The following is a 24,521-nucleotide window of genomic DNA, read 5'->3' as shown; positions in this document are numbered from 1 at the left end:
CAGAAACCTGCAGGATGTGCCTCAGCATTCCTGGCTGAACCTGGAGAAGCAGGGCCTGCGGGATGCACGGGAGGAGCAGCATCGCTGCCCGTGGGCAATGCAGCCACGGAGAGGCAGGGATCATTGCCTGTGCACAGTGTGTAACAACTGCAGTAACAGCACGGCCCTCGGGGAGCCTGCACAGCCCTGCAGGTCAGGCTGAAGTGACACACAAGCTAAAGTTACACAGCCACAGCCAAAACACGCCCTGCCCACGGCAGGTCCCCTTCCCTGAGCCACCATCCGTGCCACCAGCCCCACTCCACAGCCCATCACTAAACTGGGACTAGCTCTGGGGACATCACCTGGCACACACTCACAGATCCTGTGTTTGCTCTGGAAAACGGCTCTCCGGGGATGATTTCAAGTCAGACGCCCCAAAAATCAAAACTGATTAATCCCACATGATTAATTGCATCCCATGTGATTAATAGCATAAAAGCTGTCTCAAATGCCTCCAATTCTTTTTTTTTTTCTCCCCATAAAGAAACAGAGACTTATGCCATGTGAGAAATAAATTTTTCCTTCTGTTTTTCTCCTTGTCTGTAGAACATTTATAAAGTGGAAAAGCCAGCGGCAAAGCATGTCAGAATTGTCTTTTAAGGGGTTAACATTTGTAAGATGAATGCTGCGAGAACTCTTTTTTTTTTTTTAATTAAAAAATATATTTCTGGAGCAAAAAACACAAGCAATAAAGAGTGTTTGCCTGTTGGGAGCCTTGTTTTGTAATGTGGTATGAATAACCAGCTGACAATCCATTTTTTTGTTTTCTGTTCGTATGGCCAATGGCCACGAGCCAGCCAACTTTATTGTCCTTGAAATGTCACGATTTTGAGTATGCACAGAATTCTTAACTGCCCAATTTACTGCATAACATCCCTTTTTATTATATGGCAACAATGTGATCCTGGGCTCAAAGACTTACTAGTTAAGAAGATTATGTGTTTTCCTTTTTCTGTTTTGTTAAAGTGCCAAGTCTTGCGTTTTTGGCATCTTCTAAAGAATAAAATGTCTTCTGAAATATTCTTTCCAAGCACAGAAGTTACCTCAGAGGAGCTCGGCATGGCAGGGCTTTTCAGTACTTTCTCGCTCTCTCAGAAGTTCAGACGCATTTCTTTTCCTCAAAAGCTTCCAATTTTTGTCTCTTTGTGTGTATTGACAGCAAAAAAAATTGTCCTTCATAAGTTTGTGTTTCTTTACTTTACTGATAATTCATTTCTCTCTCTTTTTATTTTTTTTGCCCCCTTCCCAAGTGAGGAATGTTCATACTAGTGAGCAGGAGTGGGCAGGAGACAGGCAGGAGGAGGGGGGACTGCCTGCCTGCACCTTTGGCCACATCCCTGCATCCACAGCATCCTTGTCCTGCAAAGGTTTGGCCACCCCATCGCCCCTGCTGGGAATGCACACCCCAAACTGGCAGAGCTTTAGCCAAATTCAGCTCTGGCACCAGCGTGAAACCCTCCCTTTGTGGGAGATGGATGTGCTAAGAGTGTGACAGCACTGGCTCCCCCAGGTCTGGCACCCAGGGAGCAGGAATATGTTGCAGCTGGAGAGTGCAGGGGTCCATCACTGCTGCCCTGGGTTTCAGTGTGGCAAAAACCAGAGTGAGTTTGCATCCCATCTCCTCCAGCTGCCTGTGCTTCCCCAGGAATGGAGCCTTTTAGATATGTTTTCATCAGCTGACATTTAAGTATGAATAAACAACTATTATGCATGCACTAAATATTCATGTTTTACAACATTGCCATTGCACTGAGGAATTATTTATGAGGCTGCTGCTCCCTGGTGGGGTGAGGGGACCTGGTTCAGGGCAGCCAGGAGCAGCCCCTGGGCTGTCACTGTGGCCACCACCGAGACACAGCGTTGATGTTTGTGCCTTGCCAAAGGATGGCATTTCCTAGAGCTTCCTCTGAGGTGCAAGGCAAGGCATCCTGCTCTGGAAGATGTTGTGTCCTGAACCTTTGTATTCCAGCTGAGATTTGGGGCACCTTTCCTCCTCCTCCTCCTCCTCCTCCTCCTCCTCCTCCTCCTCCTCCTCCTCCTCCTCCTCCTCCTCCTCCTCCTCCTCCTCCTCCTCCTCCTCCTCCTCTGCCAGAGGTCATTGCCTCAGCCCCCCAGGGCTGCTGTGACTACACTGTGTGTGCTGCCAAGGCAAGATGCTTCACTGCATCTCTGGGATCTCTTCAGCAAGAATTTAAAGAAATAATAATTAAAAAAAACCCCTAAATGATGACAAGGATATGCTCTTCTCAGAAAACCAAACTGCAAACAGAAGTTCCTCCTTGTGAACCCAAGCACTGACCATTAAAGGGGTTACTTAGGTTGAAAAACAGACTTTCTGAAAAGCCATTCTTGAGGCCTGGGGCCCCTCCTAGAGCTGCTGCTGGAGGATGGGGACAGGGACACCCTGGACAGTGTTCTGAACATCCCCTGCCCTTGAGGCACCACCTGGAGGGCACAGCTTGAGGAGTCACCACTGTGATGGGACCAGAAGCCAAGGGAAGAGGAGCATTCCAGGGTGGCTGTCACCAGGGTTTGTCCTCAGAGGGTGGCAGCATTTCTGAGCAGCACTGATGGCCACTCTATTACCACTGAAAGGCTTCTATGTAACTCCACTGGGATGGACATGGATGGCAAAGTGCATAGGGAAGCATTTGGGGGTGAAAAATCCCCATGTGAGCTGCAGAGGGAGAGGCAGGCCAGAGGAAATCGATGCTTACATCACTTATGAGGAGCTTGATAGAGCTTCTGTGGCAAAACTGCTCTCTCTGTTTTGGGCACTTGTCCTCCAGTTGCTCACAAAGATCACCCAATATTTGGTGATTTCATCTACGGCCAATATCCTACCTAATTCCACCTTTCTGTTTCCTGCTGTTTCTCTGGGTTTGGTCCTTCCAGCCCTGCTTTCTCTCAGACCTTCACAGAAAACCTTCAGCACCACAAAACTGCCCTGCCAGATGTCTCAGCCTGGCCAGAGTTGTCATTGGCATCCTTCAGCATTTTGCTGTTAAACCAGAGCAAGGCACCCAGACAGGGTCATTCCCTCTCATTAAGCAGTGGAAGGCAGCAGCTGCTGGAGGAGGTGGGAGGCCAGGGCTCCATAAACAAGGACAGGGTTTAGCAATGGGACACAGAGTGAGCAAATGAGCAATTAAGTCAGAAGCTTTCACTGGAAAGCCATTTCCACCTCCAACAACTCCACATTCCCTGACCTAGCTGGGACAGCCCCAGGTACCGGATCATTGACGTCACCCCATGGGGCATCCCCAGCTCCATCCCCCTGCCCATCAAGCACATCTGCTCCATGGGGCTGCTGGATCATTTGGGGAAGTGGCTTTTGAGTGATTGCTTGCAGGACTTTGCTCGTGGCTCCCTGACCCCAGAGATTTGGAAGCGAGGCACAGGGCCCTCACCGTGCTGGCGGACAGACAGACCTGGGTGAGCCCCTGGGGTGTGGAGGGGCTGGTGAGGGAGCACTCCCTGAAAGCCTGAGGGAGCTGTTGGTGTTGCAGATGCCTGCCCTCGTGCCAAAATACCAAAGACATTTCTGATTTCCCTACTAAAGACATTCCTGTGTATGTTTGCCACCAGGGAAAGCCGCTGTCTACCACTCAGCTCTATTACTGGAAGAGCAGCGGCGGCATTTGTGCTCCTCCCAATATTGCATTTCCAGGACCTGCTCTGTGGCTTTGGAAATCCTCCTCCCAGCTCCCCACATCCCCCCTGGCCAATTAGGGAAGATGCCTGGTTGGGGTGATGGCCCCCTCCCCCGTGTGGCAGCGCCGTGCCGAGGGACCGAGCCATCCCTTCTTGGCCTTGGGAAGCGCGGCTCACAAGCCAGTGACAGAGGGATGGAATGCAAATATAGCATTTCTTGTAAAGTAAATTAAGCTAACAACGAGGTAACAAACCGCTGTTAATATTAGATTAACTTGTTTGGCAAGATATGAAATGGGGTGAGCTGGATTGCCGGTGGCGGAGTGCTCAATAGCGCTAATGCTGCTCAGGGAAGTATAACATCCCTCTGACAGACAGGGGCATGCTCCAAAAATAAAATAAATTAAGTCTGCAGGAAGAGCCAGAATCTGTGCAGCAATTACACCAGCATTAAAGATGAATGGAGACGAAGCCTAAGATTTTGATTGCCTTTAAACACTGGCTTGTTTTTTAATCTCAAAATCAGACTGTGCTGTGATCAGCCATTAGCCCCGACCACAAAAAGAGAAAGAGACAGAAGATCCTAGATTTTAACATCCATAGTATGAACTTAAAATTCCTCTTTGATCTAAGATAAGGAGGCAAATGGCAGATAATGCAGAAGTTAAAGCCAGCTGAGTGCAGTTGGCAGCTGGGGCTGACATTGGGAACGATGGAGGCTTGGGCAGAGGGGTCACCGGCAGCCGTGTCCTCAACACGGGGACTGAGGCACAGGCTGAAATGTCAGACTATATGCCAGTGGTCACTAAACTGATTAAGCAGTGGTTATCTTTAGCACTAAAAAGGCTATCTGCTAATACTAAATTATTAGCAGCTAAAATGCCATTTACTCTGCTCTGATTCCTTGAATGAATATTTATGCCAAGTGATGACTATAACACCATCAAAAGGTTTCCGTGCTCTGCTCCGTAGAGTGGAAGCGATTATTCAAGAGCAGGTCTGAGCTCCAGCCCTTGTTTCTATTAAGCAAATTTGCAGCATTCAGACAAGAATTCATGCTTGCATTGTCCTCCTGGGATTTTTATTTTTAAAGGTGTCCCACCTCCTATGCTCTTTGGGGCACGGGCTGTGGCAGGTAGGCCCTGTCTGCTGTGCAGACACAGAAAGGAGAGACACAGATGCTGCACAGTTTCTCCCTTGTCTTTTTTCATTTCAAAATACAGGACAATTGGATATTTGCCTCACCCTATTCAGCACTGAGAAGCTGTGTCCTGCCCCAGGCTTTCCTCCCATCCACCCAGTCTCCAGCTGGGGCTTTTGCATGAGCCAACATCATGAAATTCCTCTTTGGGTATCAGGAATCAGATCTGCAGCAATGGTGACAAATCAAGAGGGCTGCCCATCAGAAATGAAGCCCCTGCACCCCAGCAGGGGAGCAGTGCCTGCATTTCACAGCAAGGGCAAGTGCAGGGAGGCAATGGGAAGCCACTGCTCCTGAGTCATGGCCCACAGTGTAACTAAGGTACCTTTCTCTGAAGGACTCAGTTTTTAAACTGGTACCAAAACCCTCCTTAGGAATCTGAACTGAAACTGAACAGCCCCTCCAGCTTGTTTGGTGAGTGGTTCTGGTTTGGTTTTATTGCTCCCCTCCTCACCACAGGACAGCAGCCTTGCCCTGCCATTGTGTGCTGAATTGCAGCAAATCCCATGGGCAGGCAGGCAGGGATCCATCAATCCAGAGCACAGGCAGGGGCAGGGGCTGTCTGGCAGCCCATTTCACAGCAAGGAATGGAAACACTTGGGCAACAAGCTGCTCCTTCCGTAGCCCCAGGGTGGCTGCCTCCAATAGCCTCTACAAAAAGAGCATCTACTCTACAGTTTCTCAAAAGACAACCTCCCCCCACCCCAAAAAGCACTAAAATGGAACAGCAGTTTAAACACCACATATCCATAGGCGGCTCTAAGTGGCTCTTTAATTGCTATTCCATGTTTATGGGAATAAAAAGGGATGAGGCCACACATTTTTTACTGGGTCTCCCAACCCAAAACATCTGTTTGTGAAGAAAAATCACTGAATCAATCCACATGTCTGAAGTAGCTCTAGATGACAGGCAATATTTTGAAACATGCTAAGTGTCTGGTGGTGTTTTGCTTCTGCTTAGCCATTATTCAGCACAGGTGTACATAAAAGCATTTCATGCAACTGGCAGAGCAGCACCAAGCTGCACTGCATCTGGCATTTGCAATTCAGAGAACACACACAAGCGACCCAGGACCAGCAACCAATTAAGTCACATCAGAAAAAAAGTACTCGGTGTCTATTTATTAAAGGAAAGGGGGGTAAATCTAAGAAAAAGCAAGAAGACAAAATAAATAGAATTGCAGCCATCCTTTACAGCTACTGGTGCACTATATTAAAGTGACACTCACTATACAAAGAAATGTGTTTGATACAGTCCAGTGGGTTGCACATGAATTGCATAACCTTGAAAATCATTGCACAAAGCATCGCGGCAGGAACACAGTTCAGAATTTTTTCTCCGGGAGATGCTTCAAATCTGATCTCTTTTATTTCGTGGGAGGTCAAAGCACCTGGCACGGAGTAAGCAAAAAGGGCTGGGAGCAGGGATCTGCTGCATCAGCGCCCGGTCACATCCCAGCCCTGACATCAGCTCCCGCAGCAGCTCTGACCTGGACAAGTGATGCCCCATGGGAAAATCCCACTGCCTAGCACAGCCTTGAAATTAATATTCTGATCAATGCCCAGGCACCTGTTGGCAGGGCTGCAGGGAGCCTGTTCCTCGCAGCCCAGACTGGAGACACCAGTCAGGCAGCCAGCAGGAATTCCATGGCAATGCTCCGTGTGAATCCACAAGGAGCCTCTCAGCCAGCAGCCCAGCAGGGCACAGCAGCCCCGCCAGCCATGCCGACGGCTCCCAGCCACCACCTGCCCCCAGCTCATTCCCCCCCATCCCACAGGGAAGCAGGTGGTTGGATGGAAGGCTCCACAACCCTGCAGCAGCATTTCCCCCAGTTATTACGAGAGAACCTGCCTCTGCTGTGATCCATGCGGTTTCCAGGGAGCTATGTACACGTTTCCAACAGTCTGTTCAGCTAAAGCACAGGAAATACAGGCTTTTGCCACACGGGGAAGAAACCACAGCAAAGATGACCAGGAAACATTCATAATTTTTAATTCACACCAGTAATAAAATTGCATTACATTTTTCATAAAATAAATGTTCCAGTTTATATACAGAAAACAGACTGTACAGAGCCCTCCCCCAGACCCCAAAAACTCACAAACATACAGGCAATGCAGTGCTCAGCTAAGCAGGCACAACTGTACATCTAAAATTGTAACTGCTTTGTGTTGGGGGGGAAAAGTACTACAATGTATATAGTCCTCTCTGGACCAAGAATTAAAAAAATATTGCAGGCAAGCTGACAGACGCCCTCGCTGCTCGTGCGGCCAAGCGCCCATCCCACAGTGCTCCAGCCAAGCAGGGGCTGTTATTGAACCTGGGACTCGAAGCTCCCGTTCAGCTGCCCTTCCTCATAGTCCATCTGACACAAGATCATGTTGTTCTTCAGGAAAAATTTGTCTCCCACGCAGAATCTGGAAGATAGAAAAAAGGGTCGGTGGGTGTGAGTATGAGCAGACGTGGGAATGGGGAGAGTTTGAGGCGGTTTGGGTCCGAAGGTGACTCTGGTGAGCAGAGTTTGATTTCCAGCTCTGCCAGTGCTTCCCCCTTGCCATCCCAGGGTTCTGCTGTCCCTTTCCCTGGCACATCCGTGCTTGGCTCCAGGGAGCAGCCTGGGGAGCAGGTCCCACTCTCTGCAGGGTCCCGTGCCAGCTGCAGGAGGAGGTGGGAGCAGTTAAGGGATTTGTCCCTGCAGACAGATGTGGGCTCTCCAACCAGGAAGCCAAGCGGGTGATATTACAGGGAGCCTATTTGAAGTTTTTGCTGGTATCCACATTTCCACAGCTCCCTCGGGTGAAGCAGTATTTACACTAATTTCCAGGCAAGGACTGGCTATTAAGTCCTCCCTCACCCCCTTGTGTACAGTGCTGAACAATAAATAGAAATTTCTCGGTGGCTGGACTCGTAACCTTTATCTTCATTGAGCGAAGGGCACTGCTCTCTATATACCATGTAAATTGTTCTGTTTGTCTTGAAGTTGACAGAGAAGCTTGTGATATTTAACAATTTTATTTGACCATTAAGGTCAAAAAAGTTCCACATATAAGATCGGAGAGGTGTGAATTGACAGCCAATAGCTTTTTCCGCCCTGCCTGCTTGCTCAGGAATCAGAAGCTAATCTTTACTTCTTAAGATAACAAATAATGTTCTCTGCACCCAATTCAGGGGCTGGTTTTTGTCCATAACAGTGGCAGGGCAATGACAGACCAGAGCACAGGCTGCCTCTAGAGCTGAGTCTGAAATCAGCCTCAGGTCCCTAAATCAGAGAGACACCCTGGGTCAGGCACTGTGCCTCGAGGCAGCTCTGCACTGAGAGGAAGGGGTAGGTACCAGCCTCTGGCAAGGCCAAATATCTACAGGAAGATCATTGGAGGTGACCCCATCCCCAGGAGACTTAGCAGACCTCAAATGCCCATTTCCCCCGGCTCCCAGGCAGAGCTTTGGCACTGCCTACTCCTTGTCTAAAGTGCTTTCATCATCTGTAACTCAGGCACCTTCAGGCAGAGCATCTCCATAAAACAAGAGTATTTTCTGCTAAAAGAACAGGACTGATAACTTTAGAGCTTCTTTGTAGGCCCAGCACAAGCACAAGTTTTCTCCAGCTGGACACCTGCATATAATCTGATTAATTTGCCAAGTTGGTACAGAGAGAACTGGGCATGGGTTCACACTTTATAGGATTTCACTGAAGACCCTCCATATTCTTCCTTCTGTGGCACATGCTCTAGTTCTGAAATTCAACCTTTTCTGCATATTAAAAAGATAAAAATTATTCCTAATTTCAACTAACATCTTTTATGGTAAAAACTGTACAGCACATACTCTTCTTAACACCACCTTCCCCAGGAGCAGGTTTACTCACAAGAAATAACAGACACAGCTTCTTGCTTTTCACTACCTATTCCCACCTTAAGTGCCATATAAATCTCTAGGAACAGAAATGCAAAAATTACTCTTGCCACCAGCACCATTAACAGCTGTCTCTTGCCAAACCTGATTTTGGGTGTAGAGGAACCAAAGGAGGAGCTGGAGAATTTGGAAGTTGGAAGGTGTGGGGGTGTGTACAAGCACATGGGAACTGAACTGCTCTACTGGGGTACCCTGATGTGACATGAAGCTTTGGGAGAAAGGCTTGATTCACTGGAAAGGCAACTCTTTCTACCTGCCAGTCCTGCAAACCCACCAGTAAACTGGGATGTCTTTAACTGATGCGTCACAACTGGAAACATCAGACCCAGTTTCACACTGCCAGCCCCCATGCTTGGAGCAGGGATTCTGCAGAGCCTGTCTGGGCAATCAAATTCCAGCTACCAGCAGGGAAAAATAGGTGCTGAACCTACTCTGTCATTCCTTAAGAGTGATTTTCTTCCCAGCAAACCCACACTTCAGAGAGTGGCAAGAAAGGAGCAGGATTTCCTGCAACCCTGTAACACTGACCCATCAGCCAGTCACAGCAGTGACCAGCTTTTATCCATCACCATGACAACTTAAGAACAGTTTAAAGCATGGCACGGTGAGTGGTAGTGCAGGACTTGATGCAAAACTGATGTTTTAGGGAATGAAAGTGATGAAATCATTGCACACTTGGTGAAAATAGTAGAGATTTTGCTGTGATGGATTTAGCACTCTCTACAGATCCCAGCTATAGAAGGGCAAGCAAGCTGGAAGAGAACTGAGGAAACGTCTTCATCATCAAATCTTTTCAGAGCTGAAGAACAAGACAGGGTTTCCAGTGAGGTTTCCAATTCAGAACCAGAACTAGCATCCACCTCTGCAATTTTGACTTTAGGGTTACTTAATCTCATGTTCTCAGTTCAGCAGTCCCGTCTGTTACAGGATCACTTCCATTCTGCCCTTTCAAGCCCAAATCTCCACAGAGTAAGCCACAAAAATTGGCAGCCCTTTGACCTCAGCCAAAAGCCAGAATCTACACATAGCCCATCTTCCAGAGCAACTCAGCCTCTCACAAACTGAGCAAATCCCTTGAGCACCACAGCACAACTCTGCCAGAATGGGGGGATTACCTGCCCTCTCCTGCTGGGCAGTGACAGCCCTGGAGGCTGTCTGAAGGACAGAGTGGGACCATGCTGGCAATTGAAGAGGGAAGGAACAGAAGCGCTTTGGAGCCTTTGAAATAAAGGGTGAAATTTAAAAGAAAACACTGAAAATGAAAACTAGGCAGCACTAGGACTTTCTGGGTGAAGCAGGGGTTTGATGAGAGATACTCAGCCTGCAGACTCCAAGGCCAAGCAGCACTCCTGACTGTGCAGCCCAGAGGCTCTGCCTGGAAGGACATTTACAGCCCCAGGTTCGGTGTGGAATTTGGGAGCAACTTCTCCTGCCCAGGAATCATCAGGAGGCTGAAAAGAGCTGATCCTGAGGGCTGAGCCTGGCAGCACCGCCACTCTCCCGAGTCTGGAGAAAATCCCAGATCTGACTGGTGGGATGAGCATCTCGGGGGATGAGGTGGGATCAGCTCTGTGTTCAAGAGTCACAGAACAAGGCTGGGCAGCTGGCGGATCCCGCTGGCTCCCGCAGCGAGCCCAAGGCCAGGAGCCACTAGATGTCACTGCCGTCCCGGCACTGCCACCGCGCCCGTGCGGGGACAGCACCGACGGGACTCCTGTACCTGGAACGAACACCGCCCGCCTCCTGCGAGGACAGCCACCTCATCTGCCTCTGCCGTGCTGTGGCATCGCCCAGCTGACACCAAATTCACCGAGTACAGCCACCTCATCTGCCTCCGCCGTGCTCTGGCACCGCCCAGCTGACACCAAATTCACCTCCAGGCTGAGCCACGGGCGGGGCGGCGGGAGCAGAGTCGGGCAGGATCTCCCAAGTTCGGGGGAAGCTGGCAGGGGCTGGCATTCACACGTGTGTATGGCTGCTTCGTGAGAGATCCCACTGGGACTCTTTTCCAGGCTGAGCAAGGAATGTTTAAGTCAGGATTTTAGCTTGACTTTCCCAGAGTTGGGTTCTCCATCTTCCCACAAGTGTTGTGATCTCTCTCACACTTCCCCATGGGATGAGGCATTGCATCCTAGTTTCATCTTTGGGAAACACAGCTGCAGACCCAGAACAGGAGCACCAGCACAGCCCTTGACCCTGGGCAGTCACTACAGCCTGACTAAGCAAGCAGTAAGAACTGCAAGCAATTCCAGGTCTATCTTGGACAAGGATGGACAGCTGGGTGCATCAGAAGGTGACAAAGTATCACATCTGGTTCTGTGGTCTTCAATTCTGCCTTCGATGATCAGTAAACAAGGTGCTGGGAAGAGTTTTCAAAGCCCTCCCAAACTCAACTGGCTACAGGTACTTCAAGTGAAAACACTGTGCATGGCCCTTTATTATACTCCCTTATGTCCATCTTCCACCCAGCAGAAATTAATAAGCCCTACTCAAAATTACACCACCAAGATCCCCTATTAATTACACAACAACTAAATGGATTTGTTCCTAGTTTAGTTAGCCCGAGTATTTTTCTCCTTCCTCTCCCTTCTCTTTATGTTTCTTCTCTTCCACCCCCAGTTTTGAGGGTGTCAGAAACATGATTTAAGTGAGATAATGTCAGTTTGCTAGAGGAGGTCCATTCTCCATCATCTGCCTTCTGCAAAGAGGACAGCTCCTGAAAGGACGCTGGAGTACTTATGTCTTATTCAGCAGCAGCTGGACAGTCTATGTCTGTGTCCTCCCCCTTGCCCCTCCAATTCCCACCAGCTCCAAGGGGATTTGCAGTAAAAGGGCTACAGGTACTCTCATGGATGCCCCAGGTCAGCCTGGCAGCCCAGCCCCGGCCCTGCCCCCAGGCTGTGAGCCCCAGACGGGCAGCGTGCATCAAACCTTTCCCCTGTTTCACGGGCAAAGGTATAAATTAGTTTGTGTGTACAATAACTGTGTCCTCACCGCTGGTTGCAGAGCTGACAGGCGAAGCAGTCCAAATGGTAAACATTATCTCTGGCCCTCATCACCATCTCAAAGGCAGGGATCAGTTTACTGCAGGCAGCACAATTCCCGGTGGTACCAAAGAGCCTGCCAAAGAAGCACAATCATTAGAAGCCATTTTAATTAAATGGTGGAAGGACTAATTAAGTGTAATTAGCAGTATCAAATACTGTATTGCACCAATAAATAGAAGTTGCAGTCTCCATTTCACTGACCAACCAGCGTGCAGGAACTTGGGATAAAAATGCCTGGTGAGCAGGCTCCGATCACCGAGATGAAACTTCATTTGGCTTGTGAGCCTAGGGCTAATTTGCTGTCTAATGGAGAAAAGCATTAAACACTTAGAGCACTATTTTGGGGCTCACAAAATTTCAGTCAAAAACTATCTGGCTCTCTGCAGCAGTGGGGAAGGTGCTGGGAGCTGCCCGTCCTGCTCTGTAAGGGCTCGCTGTGCTTGGCCACAGCCTGGCAGAGGGACAGGCTGGCAGCAGCACACACAAGTCCTGCACACTTTGCCAATCCTGGCAGGCAGCGCTGTAACAGAGCTCAGGAAGAACCTCACTTACCTGCTGCTTCAAAAGAAAAAGCACGACTTCTCTTGCAATGAGTGCACAACGAGTGCATTTCGCCAGGCATCTCAGAGAGCAAGCCCTCCTCCCCGGCTGTGCCTCCCCAGCCCTCCCGGGAGCCAGCTAAGCCCTTCCACGGTGGCCTGAGCAGCACTCTCAGCCGTTCCACTTCAGCTCCCCACCCTCCAGGACAGCCCTTCAGCATTGGAAGCTTTGCCATTTTCATCTTGGCTTTCACTATCTGTCTCCCCAGACTCCTGCCGGGGGACTGGAGCACGACTGTGGCATCCTTCCCACGGCCGCCTTGCCCGAGGTGTCCCTGCAGACCCCGAGTGTGCCAGGGGCACGGTGCCACCGAGGTTCACCCCAGCCTCTGGTCACATGTGGTTAGTCACTTGGCCTAGGGGATGACAGAAATGATGTTCTGGGGGTGATGAGCCTCAAGACGTGCAATCCCTGCTGGCCATTAGCTCTGTGCACGCACCGCGCCGCTGCCCGCAGACAGAGCTGGGCTCGCGGTTTGTTTCAAGCCATCGGTTCTGGCTGATTCCACAACAGGCAGATGAGAAGCATCAGGAAAATCTATAACCAATTTCTAAACCTGCAATTTGCCAGGCAAATCAATACTAATTATTACTGGCCAGTAATTGTGAATTAAAACACCCAGCAGTGTTATAGAAACCTCCACACAACTCTCCCATCCTCCTAGTGCTGTGCTCCCGAAGTCAGCTCGCTCTCCAGCTGTAAGAAAGCCCACCCTTATTTTTCTTTAGAAGTGGTATCAGGGGCCACTTTCATTAGCCTGGCTGGAAAACCCCAGGCCTTCCTATGAAGAAACAGCACTACATTTCCCCTCAGAGCTAAATCACAAAAACCAAAACAGAAACACTCATGCAGCATGGAAAATCTGCAAAGGGAGTACCAAAATTTCTTCCCCTATGATTCCATCATCTGAAGGCTGAATGGCAGAGTGAAATCCCAGCTGTATAAATTTGCACCAGCAAAAGGCAGTCCCTTTCTCCCTGCAAGCTGACCCCTCTTGCTCCTGCCCCCACAGGCAGGCAAGGCAGGGGAGGCAGCCGGGCACGGGACTCGGCTGCCTAACGCCAGCAGACCGGACTGGAAAAATGCGGCACTGAAAAGCATCCAGGTCTCCAACCTGGAACACCCTGGCTCTCATTCAGCACCCACTCACACATCAAGCCATTACTCCAGACATCCCTCCCCTCCTCAGCCTAGCTGCCCCTTTCCACTTGGGCACAGCAAAGCCTGAGAGCTTTTGCCAGGATTTCCCCAATTCCCATAAAACGAGGCATCCGTTTTTAGAGTACCCAAGTCACAGCAAACTCAAAAAAATGAGTCAAATGCATTAGGCAGGGAAACTGGGAGGTTAATCCTAGATTTGCTCTGTGCCCAGCACTGCTACATGCACAAGTATAAAATATCCATTATTCATTAGCATCACAGTTGTGTGGAGCTCAATCTAGATTAAACAAAATAAAGGGGCCCCAGACAGCACCATTTGCATTGTTAAGCAGGTGCTTTTCTTCAGCCTTCAAATAGGAGACTTTTCTAAATGGAAATGATGGGGAAATTTGGACAGATGTTCACTTAACTATTTAAACAGTTAGCTTAAGAAACATGAAAAATGTATTTGGCATCGTATTCACCTGTCTCCTTTCAGGGGTTTTGGGGGTAAACCAATTGTTAAACAGCTTTGACTGTTTGCATAAGATCTGAAGCTTATGTTCTGTCCAGCTGAAATCGTGTTGCCTTCTAATGTCTACATAACGTGGCTTCCAGCAAGTCAGAGTGCTAATCTTTGTCTCTTCCATCAAGTTTCACAGTCCCCATAGCGTCCCTTTCCCAACAGATGAACATTTCACACTTATTCTAGCACCTCCTAATTTTAATCTGCTTTTCAGGGAGTGATTTAGAGCCCCATGTATCCACCGTGCTTCTAAAAATACGCCGTAACTTGTAGCTCAGTGAACATGACTTTTTTTTAATCTGTTGGAAGAAAATGCAAACTGAACAGAGTCTTTTGCCCTTTTTTTTTTTTTTGTTTGCTTGTAGAAAACCTGCCACCTCTGATATCTCCTGATCCAAAAGCTACTTGAGCTGAAACTTCCTAAAGTGAGGAGCTTAACATTATTGGAAGGAGGGAGAGGAGATAAGGAGCAGGAGGAAAAACCTTCCGCCCCAAGCCCCATCTGTGGTTAAATTTAAAATAACCCCACATGAACAAACTGATCTGCATTCTGTCCCCCAGACACCTTCGTGACAGATGCAACACTCTCTCACACGTTCACACACACAAAGTTGAAGCACATTAGAAAAATCTATCAGAAGATGTTTATCCTCTACTTACCAGCTTGGAGCCATTGGCATAAAAGAAGCTGGAAATACAGAAAGTTTTCAGTTTGGGGTTGTTTTGCTTCTTCTTAAAAAAACCTATTTATTCACTTCCCTTTGAAGTTAAAAGGCAGCAATTTTTAAGTACAGATTTATTCCCCTTTATGTAACAGGAAGATCCAGCCAGCTTGTAAATAAGCATAGACTATGCAGATTTAAAATTTAGCACAATTAAACTTTTACCCTGTGGTAGTAATTATGTTTAATGGCTCTTAGCCTGAACTTAACCATGCCTATTGTTGTCAGCCAGTCTAAAAGCAGGAGTTTGTCCAAGGACAATTTTCTGTAGTTTATGGGCACACTAAAAACCCTGCTATGCCCTGTTCTCATTGGCCATGGATGTCAGTGTGTATAGTAAAAATTAAAGCTAATTGGCAAACAGGAGCAGCCCTGAATGCAAATGAATTTATGGGAAAAGAAGGGAGTGCTCCTGGACGCAGTAGGCAACTGTCAAAGGATGGGTTTTATGTAGTCTTGTCTGGGCTAAAGATCAGTCTTGTGCTTGGTGATCCAGACCTCAGCAACGCTGTGAGTACACCTCAAATTATTCAAACCACAGGAATGTCACAGCACCATGCAGGTTGGGGTTTTTTTTTGTTTGTTTGTTTGGGTTTTTTGGGGTTTTTTTTTGTTTTTTGTTTTTTTTTTAGGGGAAAAAGAATGTTAAAGGGTTCTTACAGTAGGGAAAACAGTGGGAAACTTCTCATATGAAAACATTAAGTTTAGCACCTTTTAACAGATTTTTTTTTGTTCAACCAAGATGTTCAGGGGGCCTAAACTGAGAACCTGTTTGCCTATTTCTGTCTTCACTAGGAACAACAATCTGGTTTAGTCATTGCCTAGAAGGAGAGAGTCCCCATTTCTTCTCGCCCCCTCTAGCCTGGTGTCTGACTAGATAGCAGCTGGCAATCAAAAAAGAAGGAGAAAATCTCCCTTCTGCAGAAAGAGAAAAAGTTTTGGAGTGGTTGACTTCATAGGAGACAAAAAAAGAGGAAGCAGGACAAGCACATAAAAATAATGAATGGTACAGAAAGGAAAAGTTGGCAGTGTCAACTGGGTTATTTTAAACACAAGAACAAAACAAGTTCAAAATTCAAACAGCTGAGTGGAGAATGATAATTCCCCCCCAAAAAAGTTTTTGTCAACACTGAAAGATAAGAATTATGAATGGAAGGGGGACTAAACACTAGCCTACAGATAAATATCTACATTTGTACATATTATGTACGGCTGTATATTTTTCCACTTATTTATATATCCAGATTATCTGGATATACAAGTTTTAGAGGAGCTATGGAACTCCATGCTCATATCCTCCCCAGCCAGAAGGTGAAACAGGTTTTCCCATACACCTCTCCTATTTGCTTGCTGCTGTTTATTTCTTACTTTCAACAGGGCCTGCTGTAGAACCAAACTTGCTTAATGTAACTGAAATCCATCCTCATGAAAAGAAACAATTTTGCCCCTACCTTTTGAAACAAAGCAACAACTGATTTTTCAGTGAGGGTGGCTCTTAAATACTGCAATCAGTATCTTTCCCATCTGTGGATATTAGAAATATGCTGAGCTACAAGTGTGATTTGACTGGAGTACTGAATATACCAATAAATGCAGGGAAAGCCTGAACATCACTTATAAAGATAAACAGGATAATCTTGGAAGAAACTTCAGACAACTTTGTTGTAATCAGTCATTGTGTAATATTAGAGAAAGCCTCAGTGACAGGAGATTCTTCAGCAAGGTAAATCCATACTAGGTGGTGCACCCTCCTATCCAGGACACCGTTGTCAGTGCTGCAGTGGGAAGTCATGTCAGCTGAAGGAAAGGAAATGCATTTTGATACTAATGAAGGTGGTCAAGCTGTCCTCTCATGAAGCCTTCAAGTTCAGTCCCAAAGAATTTACATCTCCCATGCCAAAGGGTTTGGCATTCAAGGACAGCACAGCAGGGGAGTTGAACCAGTACAAAACAGCCCCTGGCCAAGTGACCACACTGGTTCAGAGACTGCTGGGCCTGAGCTTCAAGGTTGCTCAAGGGAGTCTGTTTTCACTTGAAGGACACATCTGAATGCTCACTTATTTTCACTCCTTTGGCCTCCTCCTCCATATTTTCAGTGGGCATTCACAGAGGGTTGGGACCATGAGCAGGCAGGAGAAATCCAAGACCTCCTGCCCTGGCCCAGCCTTTCCCGTGGTGTAGCTGAAACTGCTGACCTTAAACCCATCCTTGCTCTGGCACTGCTCAACACAAGTGCAACAACGTCCTCTCAGGAGAGTTTAAACACAGCAGCCAGAAAACTGCAAAGCTGAAAGTGCTAGAGGCATGCTAGTGTACCACAGCCAGGCAGAATTGCTCCCCATTAGATTTCCTCCTCAGTGACAAGTTGTGGAGGTGAAAAAAAAAAAAAAGGGGCAACAAACAAACAAACAAACAAACCAAGTATGGGCACAGGCTGTGAGAAAGTCCTGGGCCAGCTACTGCAGGGGGAAAAGAAAAAAAAAAATCTGTATTTTAACATCACAAAGCACAGCAGTGTTGCCAAGACACATTGTATTTTGAGCCTAATTAATCCTCCCTAATCTGTACAGACACCAAGTGTAGAAGTGAGGGTGCCCTATGCAGCATGCAAGATGCTCCCTATTGCGAGGCAAAAGCAGCACTTCAGCTTAGTGACATTTTTAGGCTCTGAGCAGACACCATTTGTTCAGCCACACTGCATTTATACCTCTCCTTCCCACACTAAACATGTCCCTTGAAAATCCAGCAGGACATGCTCTCAGTGCATACACGCACACTGTGCTTCTCCAGAGGGAAAAATATCCCAAATTCTCTCCATCCTGCTTCAAATGTGCTGCAACTTCTGCAGGTTAAAGCCACATTCTGAGCATTAGTGATGTCCTGGGGAGATTAACTTAAAATCTGCCTACGGGGGCACACACATCTCAGTTCCCAAAGGCTTGTTCTCACACAGCCAGCCATGGCTTAGTGGTTTGGCTCAGGGCTGTTGCCACTGATTTGGGGAAGGCCACCAGAAGGAGGGAATTTGTCCACGTCCTCCTGTGCCAACAGAGCAGGGCACCCACATTTGTGCTCTTCTCACACAAGAAAATTCAACCCTGCCTATTTGCCAGATACAGAACCCTTCACCTAAAGGGCTCCTAAAGTGATTCACTGACAGAGTTAATGTCCTGGGACATCTGGAGTAGAGCAAAAACCCCAGGACTTGGCACTGGAGTCACTGGAAGTAGGAGCTGCCGAGGGTGGAGTTCAGGCCCCTGTGACACAGACAGTGCTGAGGGGTGGCAGGGATGGCACTCCTGCCAGGAGGTCCCTGTCCCTCAGGTGGGATGCAGAGGGTTCCTCTGCTCCCTGGAGGCACCAACACCACGTGCAGAGTGATGCCATGCTGAGTTTGCAGCCCTGATCCCGACATGTGGGAAAGTGGGTGAAAGGAACTGCCATGAAACCCCCTGAGAACAGCATCAGGATTTCCCGGAAAGCCCTTCTCTTTCACTGATTCACCATCATTTTTAAATGCAGGTTCTGAGCTTCCTTTGGAGTCTAATTAAGGCCCCAATCAGTTTACATGATGAAAAACTTTCCCAACACCAGCATATCAAACACGCAGAAGCAACAGTTCTGCTCCTCTCAAAGCGAGCCCGACTCGCCTTTGCTCGTGTGAGGGCACCATGCTGAGTAGAAAGGAAAAATCACGTTCTTCATCAGCACTTCACAGTGAAATTTAAGTTGTCAGCTCCTCACGGGAAATCCTGATGCAACACCCAGCCCGTCCCTGTGAAGCGGAGCTTGGTGAATGTTTAATTATGCCTCGGAACAAACACGCGTCGCTGCGTGGGGGCTGCGAGGAGCCATCTGAGCCTGCATGCTAAGCTGCTCTGTCCCAGAAGCAGTTCCTTCAGCAGCATTTGCTTATCAAAAATAATTAGAGGTAGGAATGCTGGAACGGCGATTATGAAACAAATGGTAAATCTATTTGCTGAGATGAAATGTATTGAAAGATACATCGAGACACAGCTGGAGACTGAGGTGATACCACAAGGATAACAACTCGAGATCCAATTTCATCTTTCATGATTAAAAAATGAGCAAGAAAGTGTTTTATGAAAAGTGAAGGTTAACAAATGTTCCTTCACAAGCAATGACGACAGTTTATCTTTTGAAACAAATGATCGGGCCGTGGTCTGCTCGCAGCTCCTGGAACACGCTGGAAAGATTTCTGCTGAAAACCCACTGGGGATCAGCACACAGGGCTGGCAGCCCACCGTGCTCCCAGGGCCTGGGACAAAGCCAGATCCACAGGGACGCTGCCACAGCAGGCAAGGAGCTGGCACTGCTCCTGTCCTGACCCTCTGCCACAAGCCCATCCCTGGCCCCAGTCCCTGCCGTGGCTGTGGCTCATCCACACCTGCCCTCAGGAGGGTCCCAGAGCTGCAAATTGACAACAAAACATTCCAGGAGCCCTCTGACTGAATTCCTCTCGCTGTTCTCCAGGTAAAGCGCTCCCTTGATGGTGCAACCACAGCGTGAAGTATGAAAAGTTATTTTTAGGGATGGATTCTGCTAAAATTTGACTAGGAGACCAAACACCGTGAGCTGTTTAACAAGGAGGAAAAAATGTGGGTAGAGACTCTAAAAACTACTAATGTGAAGGAATTATATAATGATGGGAATGGTTAATTCACTAAGAAGAAAAATTCAAATTACCAGGAGGGAACAGACAGTAGAGAAGATTGTGATGGCAACTTCAGCTCCTTCTATTAATAGAACTAATAGCTAGAATGGAGAAAGAAAGAAATATTATGTGTAGAAGCCAATACAAGATGTTTTAAAGTAAAAAAATTGCTTTATACTTCTATAAATAAGGGACTGCTAGCAATGCCCTTATTCCTATTCTCAGAGATTGAAAAGGTTCCTTAGCATCAAGGGAATAGACCCAGGAATTCAGCAGAACCCCTCAAAAAACCCCAGTATAGTCTAAATTTACTTATTTGTAAGAATACAAGCCATGATAGCTGTAAAGCTGCCTATACAGCTGAAGGCTAATTAACAATGCTGGGACAGAATTAATGTTATTCCTTCCTAGCTGAGTCTTAGACAATTTTCCCAGGATATGGCAATTCTACTGTTCTTCCCAACAAAAACCAGTCAAAGCTCCAACACCCTCAACTCAGATAAAGGGAAAATTCCTAATGTACAGGCCACAGAAGTCTTCACAGTTTAACCATGAGGAACAAACAGCAACAGACTTCCCCCTTGTCAGGCCAGGAACTATTCCAACCTTAAAAAGGGAGACAGAGGTGTTACAAGGCACCTTCCAGGCACAAAAGTTTGTTCCAGAGACCCAACTGGTGCTGGGACAGAAGCTGCATGGCCATGGTTAAACACGAGTCCCAACTGCTGCCTTCCATGGTTCATGTCAGGAACTGCCCTCTCTTCACAAAGATGGGACATGGGCCACTTCTTGGAGTTTGCAATGCCTGGCTTCTTTTCCATCTCCAGCACAGGCTTCTGGTGTGCCCCAGAAAGTTCACATCATTTAAGGGCCAGTGGGAAAATCACAGGTTAAGCTTTTCCACCTCAAAGCAGCATTCTTGGGATAAACCAAGGAAAGAAAGAAAGTGCTCTACAACTCCAGTGGTAAAAAGGTCCTTCTAAACCAAACAGCATCAATACTGCTGTCCTTTGGCACTTTAACATGCCTGATTTGATGCCACACATTATTTTTGTTATGAAACTAGAATAAACCAAAATCAATACAGTGCTTATTAAATGGACAAAACATGGGGTAGCTCATAGGTCTCAAAAAGCAAATGTAAATTGGAAACACTGTGCAGCTCAGTATTTCTAGCAGGGTTCTGGAACATAGAGAATAAAGCTGAATATCTATCTTCAGGGTCAAATTTAAAAAAACAACAAAAAACCCAAAACAAAACCAAAAACAACCTCCCCCTGAAAAAATCACAAACACTACAGTTTTTCAAGACCATAAATGACAAAGACAAGTGATAAATAATGAAGTGGAGAATGACAGATGGAGAGACCTAGATCACTTGGCAAGCTGGGTGCAAACAAGATAAAGAAAAGATAATGCACAGAAGATAAAGTACAAACCAATACTTCAGAAAATAATGCAGCTGTTCTTCCTGGAAAGAAAACTATTCCTGGAGGTAGTTCTCCTGAGAGTCTGGGGGTCCCTGTGATAGTATCTAGCATGACCCAGTTGTGATACTGTGATAAAAGGCTTCCTGAAAAAGGGAAGATCAAGAACTGAAATATTCTTCACCGCCACATCAGAATTATGTCCACAACACAGAAAGAGTATAGCTGAGCTGAAGAAGAAGAAGAATGAAAGAATGAAAGAAGAAGAATGAAGAAGAAGAAACAGAAATGCTAATTTGGGGGTGGAAATCTCTGTGTTGAATTTGAACTTTCTGGAGCTCATTTTTCTCAGCTTAGCACAGACAGGGTTAAGGATGCTTCCAGAGTAGGTGGCTTGTGACATTAGTAAATACTCAGTTTTAAGGAAGGCACAAAAATTATTTCATTATAGTGAAGACAGTTAACTCTTTCCTTTCACACCCTTTCCATTTTTCCAAAGGCTGCTTATCTTGTCTTTTCCACCTCAATGTGTTCACCCTTAGCCAAACTCCTCCTTCCTCACTTAGATTTGGGGACACACTCCACCTAACCAGACGTGGAGCTGCAAGTGCTGCCTGTGTGGCAGAATTTCAGCTGAGATATTTGACGTGTGCCCTGAAAAGTTTCAGCTCTAAAACCCTCCTGGGGGCAGGATGCTCTTGTGCACTGCTGGGCTGAAGGGCAAGGTGACAGCTCCCACATGGCAGCTGATAGACTCAGTCCTTCTGTTTGGCTCAGCACTTAATCTCTCATCTTCAGAAGGAGAAACTTGTTTGTTCGAGTTTACGAAGGAAATATTTACTGAAGATTTTCAGAAAAACCTTTTACATTGAAACACACGAAGCATCTGAGCACTGACACTAATCTGGGCAGCCCCTGAACACTGCAAGGTTAGGAGGCATTTCACCTCCCTATCTTACAACAGTGTGTTGGGCTTGTTCTGCTTCAGATGTTTTACTGGTTGAGCTTGCCTGGGAAATGCTATCAGTGCTTGAGGAAAAATAAAAGAAAACACACACATTAGCTGGAGATCAAGTACATTCTTCCAAAGGAAAAACAAAGCAAAAGTCTGAGTGTTTTTGCAGTGTGACCCTCATAATAATGTTTGCATTAGGCCTGCTGTCTTATTAATATTCATTTATGTTTGCATAAAGTATTTTGCACAAAACCCCCATACACATCAGGCAAAAAATCCCATGTGTTGTTATGGATTGCAGAAACACACTGACAGAATGGTTCTGACTCCAAGCTAGTGATGGTCTCTGCTGATTTCCTCAGACAAAAACATTTTTTGAAGTTGATCTGTAATTTTTGAGCTTTGCTCTGTTTAGTTAGGAAAGATACAAGAGCCCCTTGGGAGCAACCTTACTCAGGCCTAGAAGTCTGTCTAAAAGCTATGACTAAAAAGGAAAAGGTAAAGGTTTGGTCAGGTCTCAGTCAATATGCAGGAGTACAGCATCAGAGATATGCAAGGAGAATTAAGAGTTTTTCCTAACTTACTCAGCAAGCAGAGTTTGTTCTGGTTGGTCCATAATAATAATAATAATAATAATAATAATAATAATAATAATAATAATAATAATAATAATAATAATAATAATAATAATAATAATAATAATAATAATAATAATAAAAACTCATGGCCTCTGCCTTGTACCTTCACCTAAAAGCAGGATTTCACCTCCCAGACTACAAAAGTGCAAATAAAAACCCTGCCTAGACAGTGGAAGGAGCTCCAGTCTCCTCTGGGCAGGGCTGGCCATGCACAAGCACACACTGTCCCATTTTTGGGAAGCCACGCAGCCGGCAGCACGCCGAGAGGCTTCGGGAAGAGCCCACAGTCCGTCCTTCTATTTACCTCAGGTAATCTCTGCGGCAGAGAATGAGATTTGCTTTTGTGTAAAGAGTTGATCCAACCTCTCCAAGACGGCAGTCGCAGCAGGCACACTTTAGACAGTCTTCATGCCAATACTTATCCAGAGCCTTCAGCAGGTAGCGGTCCTTGATCTTTCGGTTGCAGCCGGCGCATCCCTTCTGCTTCCCCTTGGGCTGCACGGAGAGCATCGGCACGCCTGCAAGGCAAACACAGCACTTCCTTCAGAGCACAGGCTGGGGGCAAACACTGCTGCTGCTGCTGCCACTACAAGGGGCTCACAGCCAAAGGAAGCTCACGTTGCATGGAGCTGACAGTCAAAGGAATCCCAACTTCATTTGCTGTCCTAGGCTAACGGGGACTGCGACACTCGCAGCCCTTTTTTCCTAAGGGCAGGACTGACACAACGCACCAGACTCTTTCTAGCCAACATCCTGCAGCAGAATAAACTGGCTGAAATTTCAACATTTATTTTTTCCCCTCATTACCCACACCCTTGTGTTGTTAATTACCTGCCACAGGCAATTAAAAAGAGCAGAAGGGCCACCATGGTATGTATCCCCCTGGTTCAGCATCTGAGTTGAGTTTGATGGGGAGGGGAGAAGAGTGGGTATAAAAAGATGTGGTATGCCTCTGTTTTTCCTCTCTTGTGAATCCTGTGGGTCACAGAGGCCTGACTGAAAGCCAGAGCAGGCTGCTCCAAAATAAATTTGATTCAAAAGACCTTGAGAACTGCTGAGAATAACCCCACCAGCACCCCTCTGCCACATTCCTTAAGCAAAGCAGAGCTTTCCTCCTCCTCCTGTATCACTGGAGAAGGCAGCAAACAGCCAGGAGTTTCATCCTTCCTGGAAACCCCTGCTGGAACTGCAAAACAGCCATGAGATAGCTGGGTATGAGGTGGTGACAGCACACTCAGCTCAGGAGGCTTGGGGGACTTCTGTGGTCACCTTCCCCTCAGTGCTGTCCAGCTTTTTCCTTTTCTCCAAGCAGCCAGTGCCTGCCATGGTGAGCACTGTGATGCCCATCAGCCTTCTCAATTTAAGAGCCAGGAAAGGACTTTATGGAATCAACAGGCAAGGTGGAAAAATAAACAAGGGTTGTACTGTGGGTGAGGGACAGGACAGGAAACGATGAAAGAAGAAATTAACTCACTGAGACAGCAGAATTTGTTATGATTTTTATTTTTACTGGTGTCAGTCACTAAAAATGACAATGCTGGGCCCGTAACAAGCACACTGTGGCTTAACCAATGCAGAGATGATGAGAAGGGACACTGTGGCACTGCAGCAGGTGTCACTGGTTATATACTCTTACACAAAGTTAATCCACCCTTTCTGCAGGAAGCGCTGGATGTCCCGGAAAGCAGCAGCTTGATAATAGAATTATTAACAGTCCCTTAGGCAGAGAGGACCCAGCCAGTGCCACTGCAGTAAGTGACATTTGCTGCTCTCCTTAAAAGCCAGGGTGACCTGAGAGTGGCTAATGGTCAGCACATGTAAACCCACCACTCCCACAGTAATAATTGCTTTGTCAGAGCCCGAGCAGACGACAGTAGCACTAAAGACACCTCCACACAAACAGCGAGGTATTGATCCATCTGCAACCAAAGTGGTCTCAGCAGCACAGAGACAGGCCAAGCAACTTTCAAGAACCCTTAAA

At 47.0% G+C, this 24,521-nt stretch overlaps 1 protein-coding gene across 2 annotated transcripts in view; it reads right to left on the bottom strand.

Moving 5' to 3' along the window:
* Window positions 1–6,865: 6,865 nt before the first annotated feature.
* LMO1 (LIM domain only 1) overlaps window positions 6,866–24,521 on the bottom strand; it is a 59,812-nt gene continuing 42,156 nt past the window's right edge. For both annotated transcript variants that reach the window (XM_050975379.1, XM_009102244.4), the window contains exons 2-4: window positions 22,845–23,058; window positions 11,805–11,930; window positions 6,866–7,315 (exon numbers count right to left, since the gene is read on the bottom strand). In XM_050975379.1, the coding sequence (XP_050831336.1) occupies window positions 7,210–7,315; window positions 11,805–11,930; window positions 22,845–23,058 (446 nt within the window). In that variant the 3' untranslated portion in view covers window positions 6,866–7,209. The remainder of the gene's footprint in view (window positions 7,316–11,804; window positions 11,931–22,844; window positions 23,059–24,521) is intronic.

Source organism: Serinus canaria, chromosome 5, assembly GCF_022539315.1.
Source record: "Serinus canaria isolate serCan28SL12 chromosome 5, serCan2020, whole genome shotgun sequence".
In the NCBI taxonomy this organism is placed as follows: domain Eukaryota; kingdom Metazoa; phylum Chordata; class Aves; order Passeriformes; family Fringillidae; genus Serinus; species Serinus canaria.
Note: the sequence above shows the minus strand (reverse complement) of the source record. Positions and strands in the feature narration are given on the sequence as shown.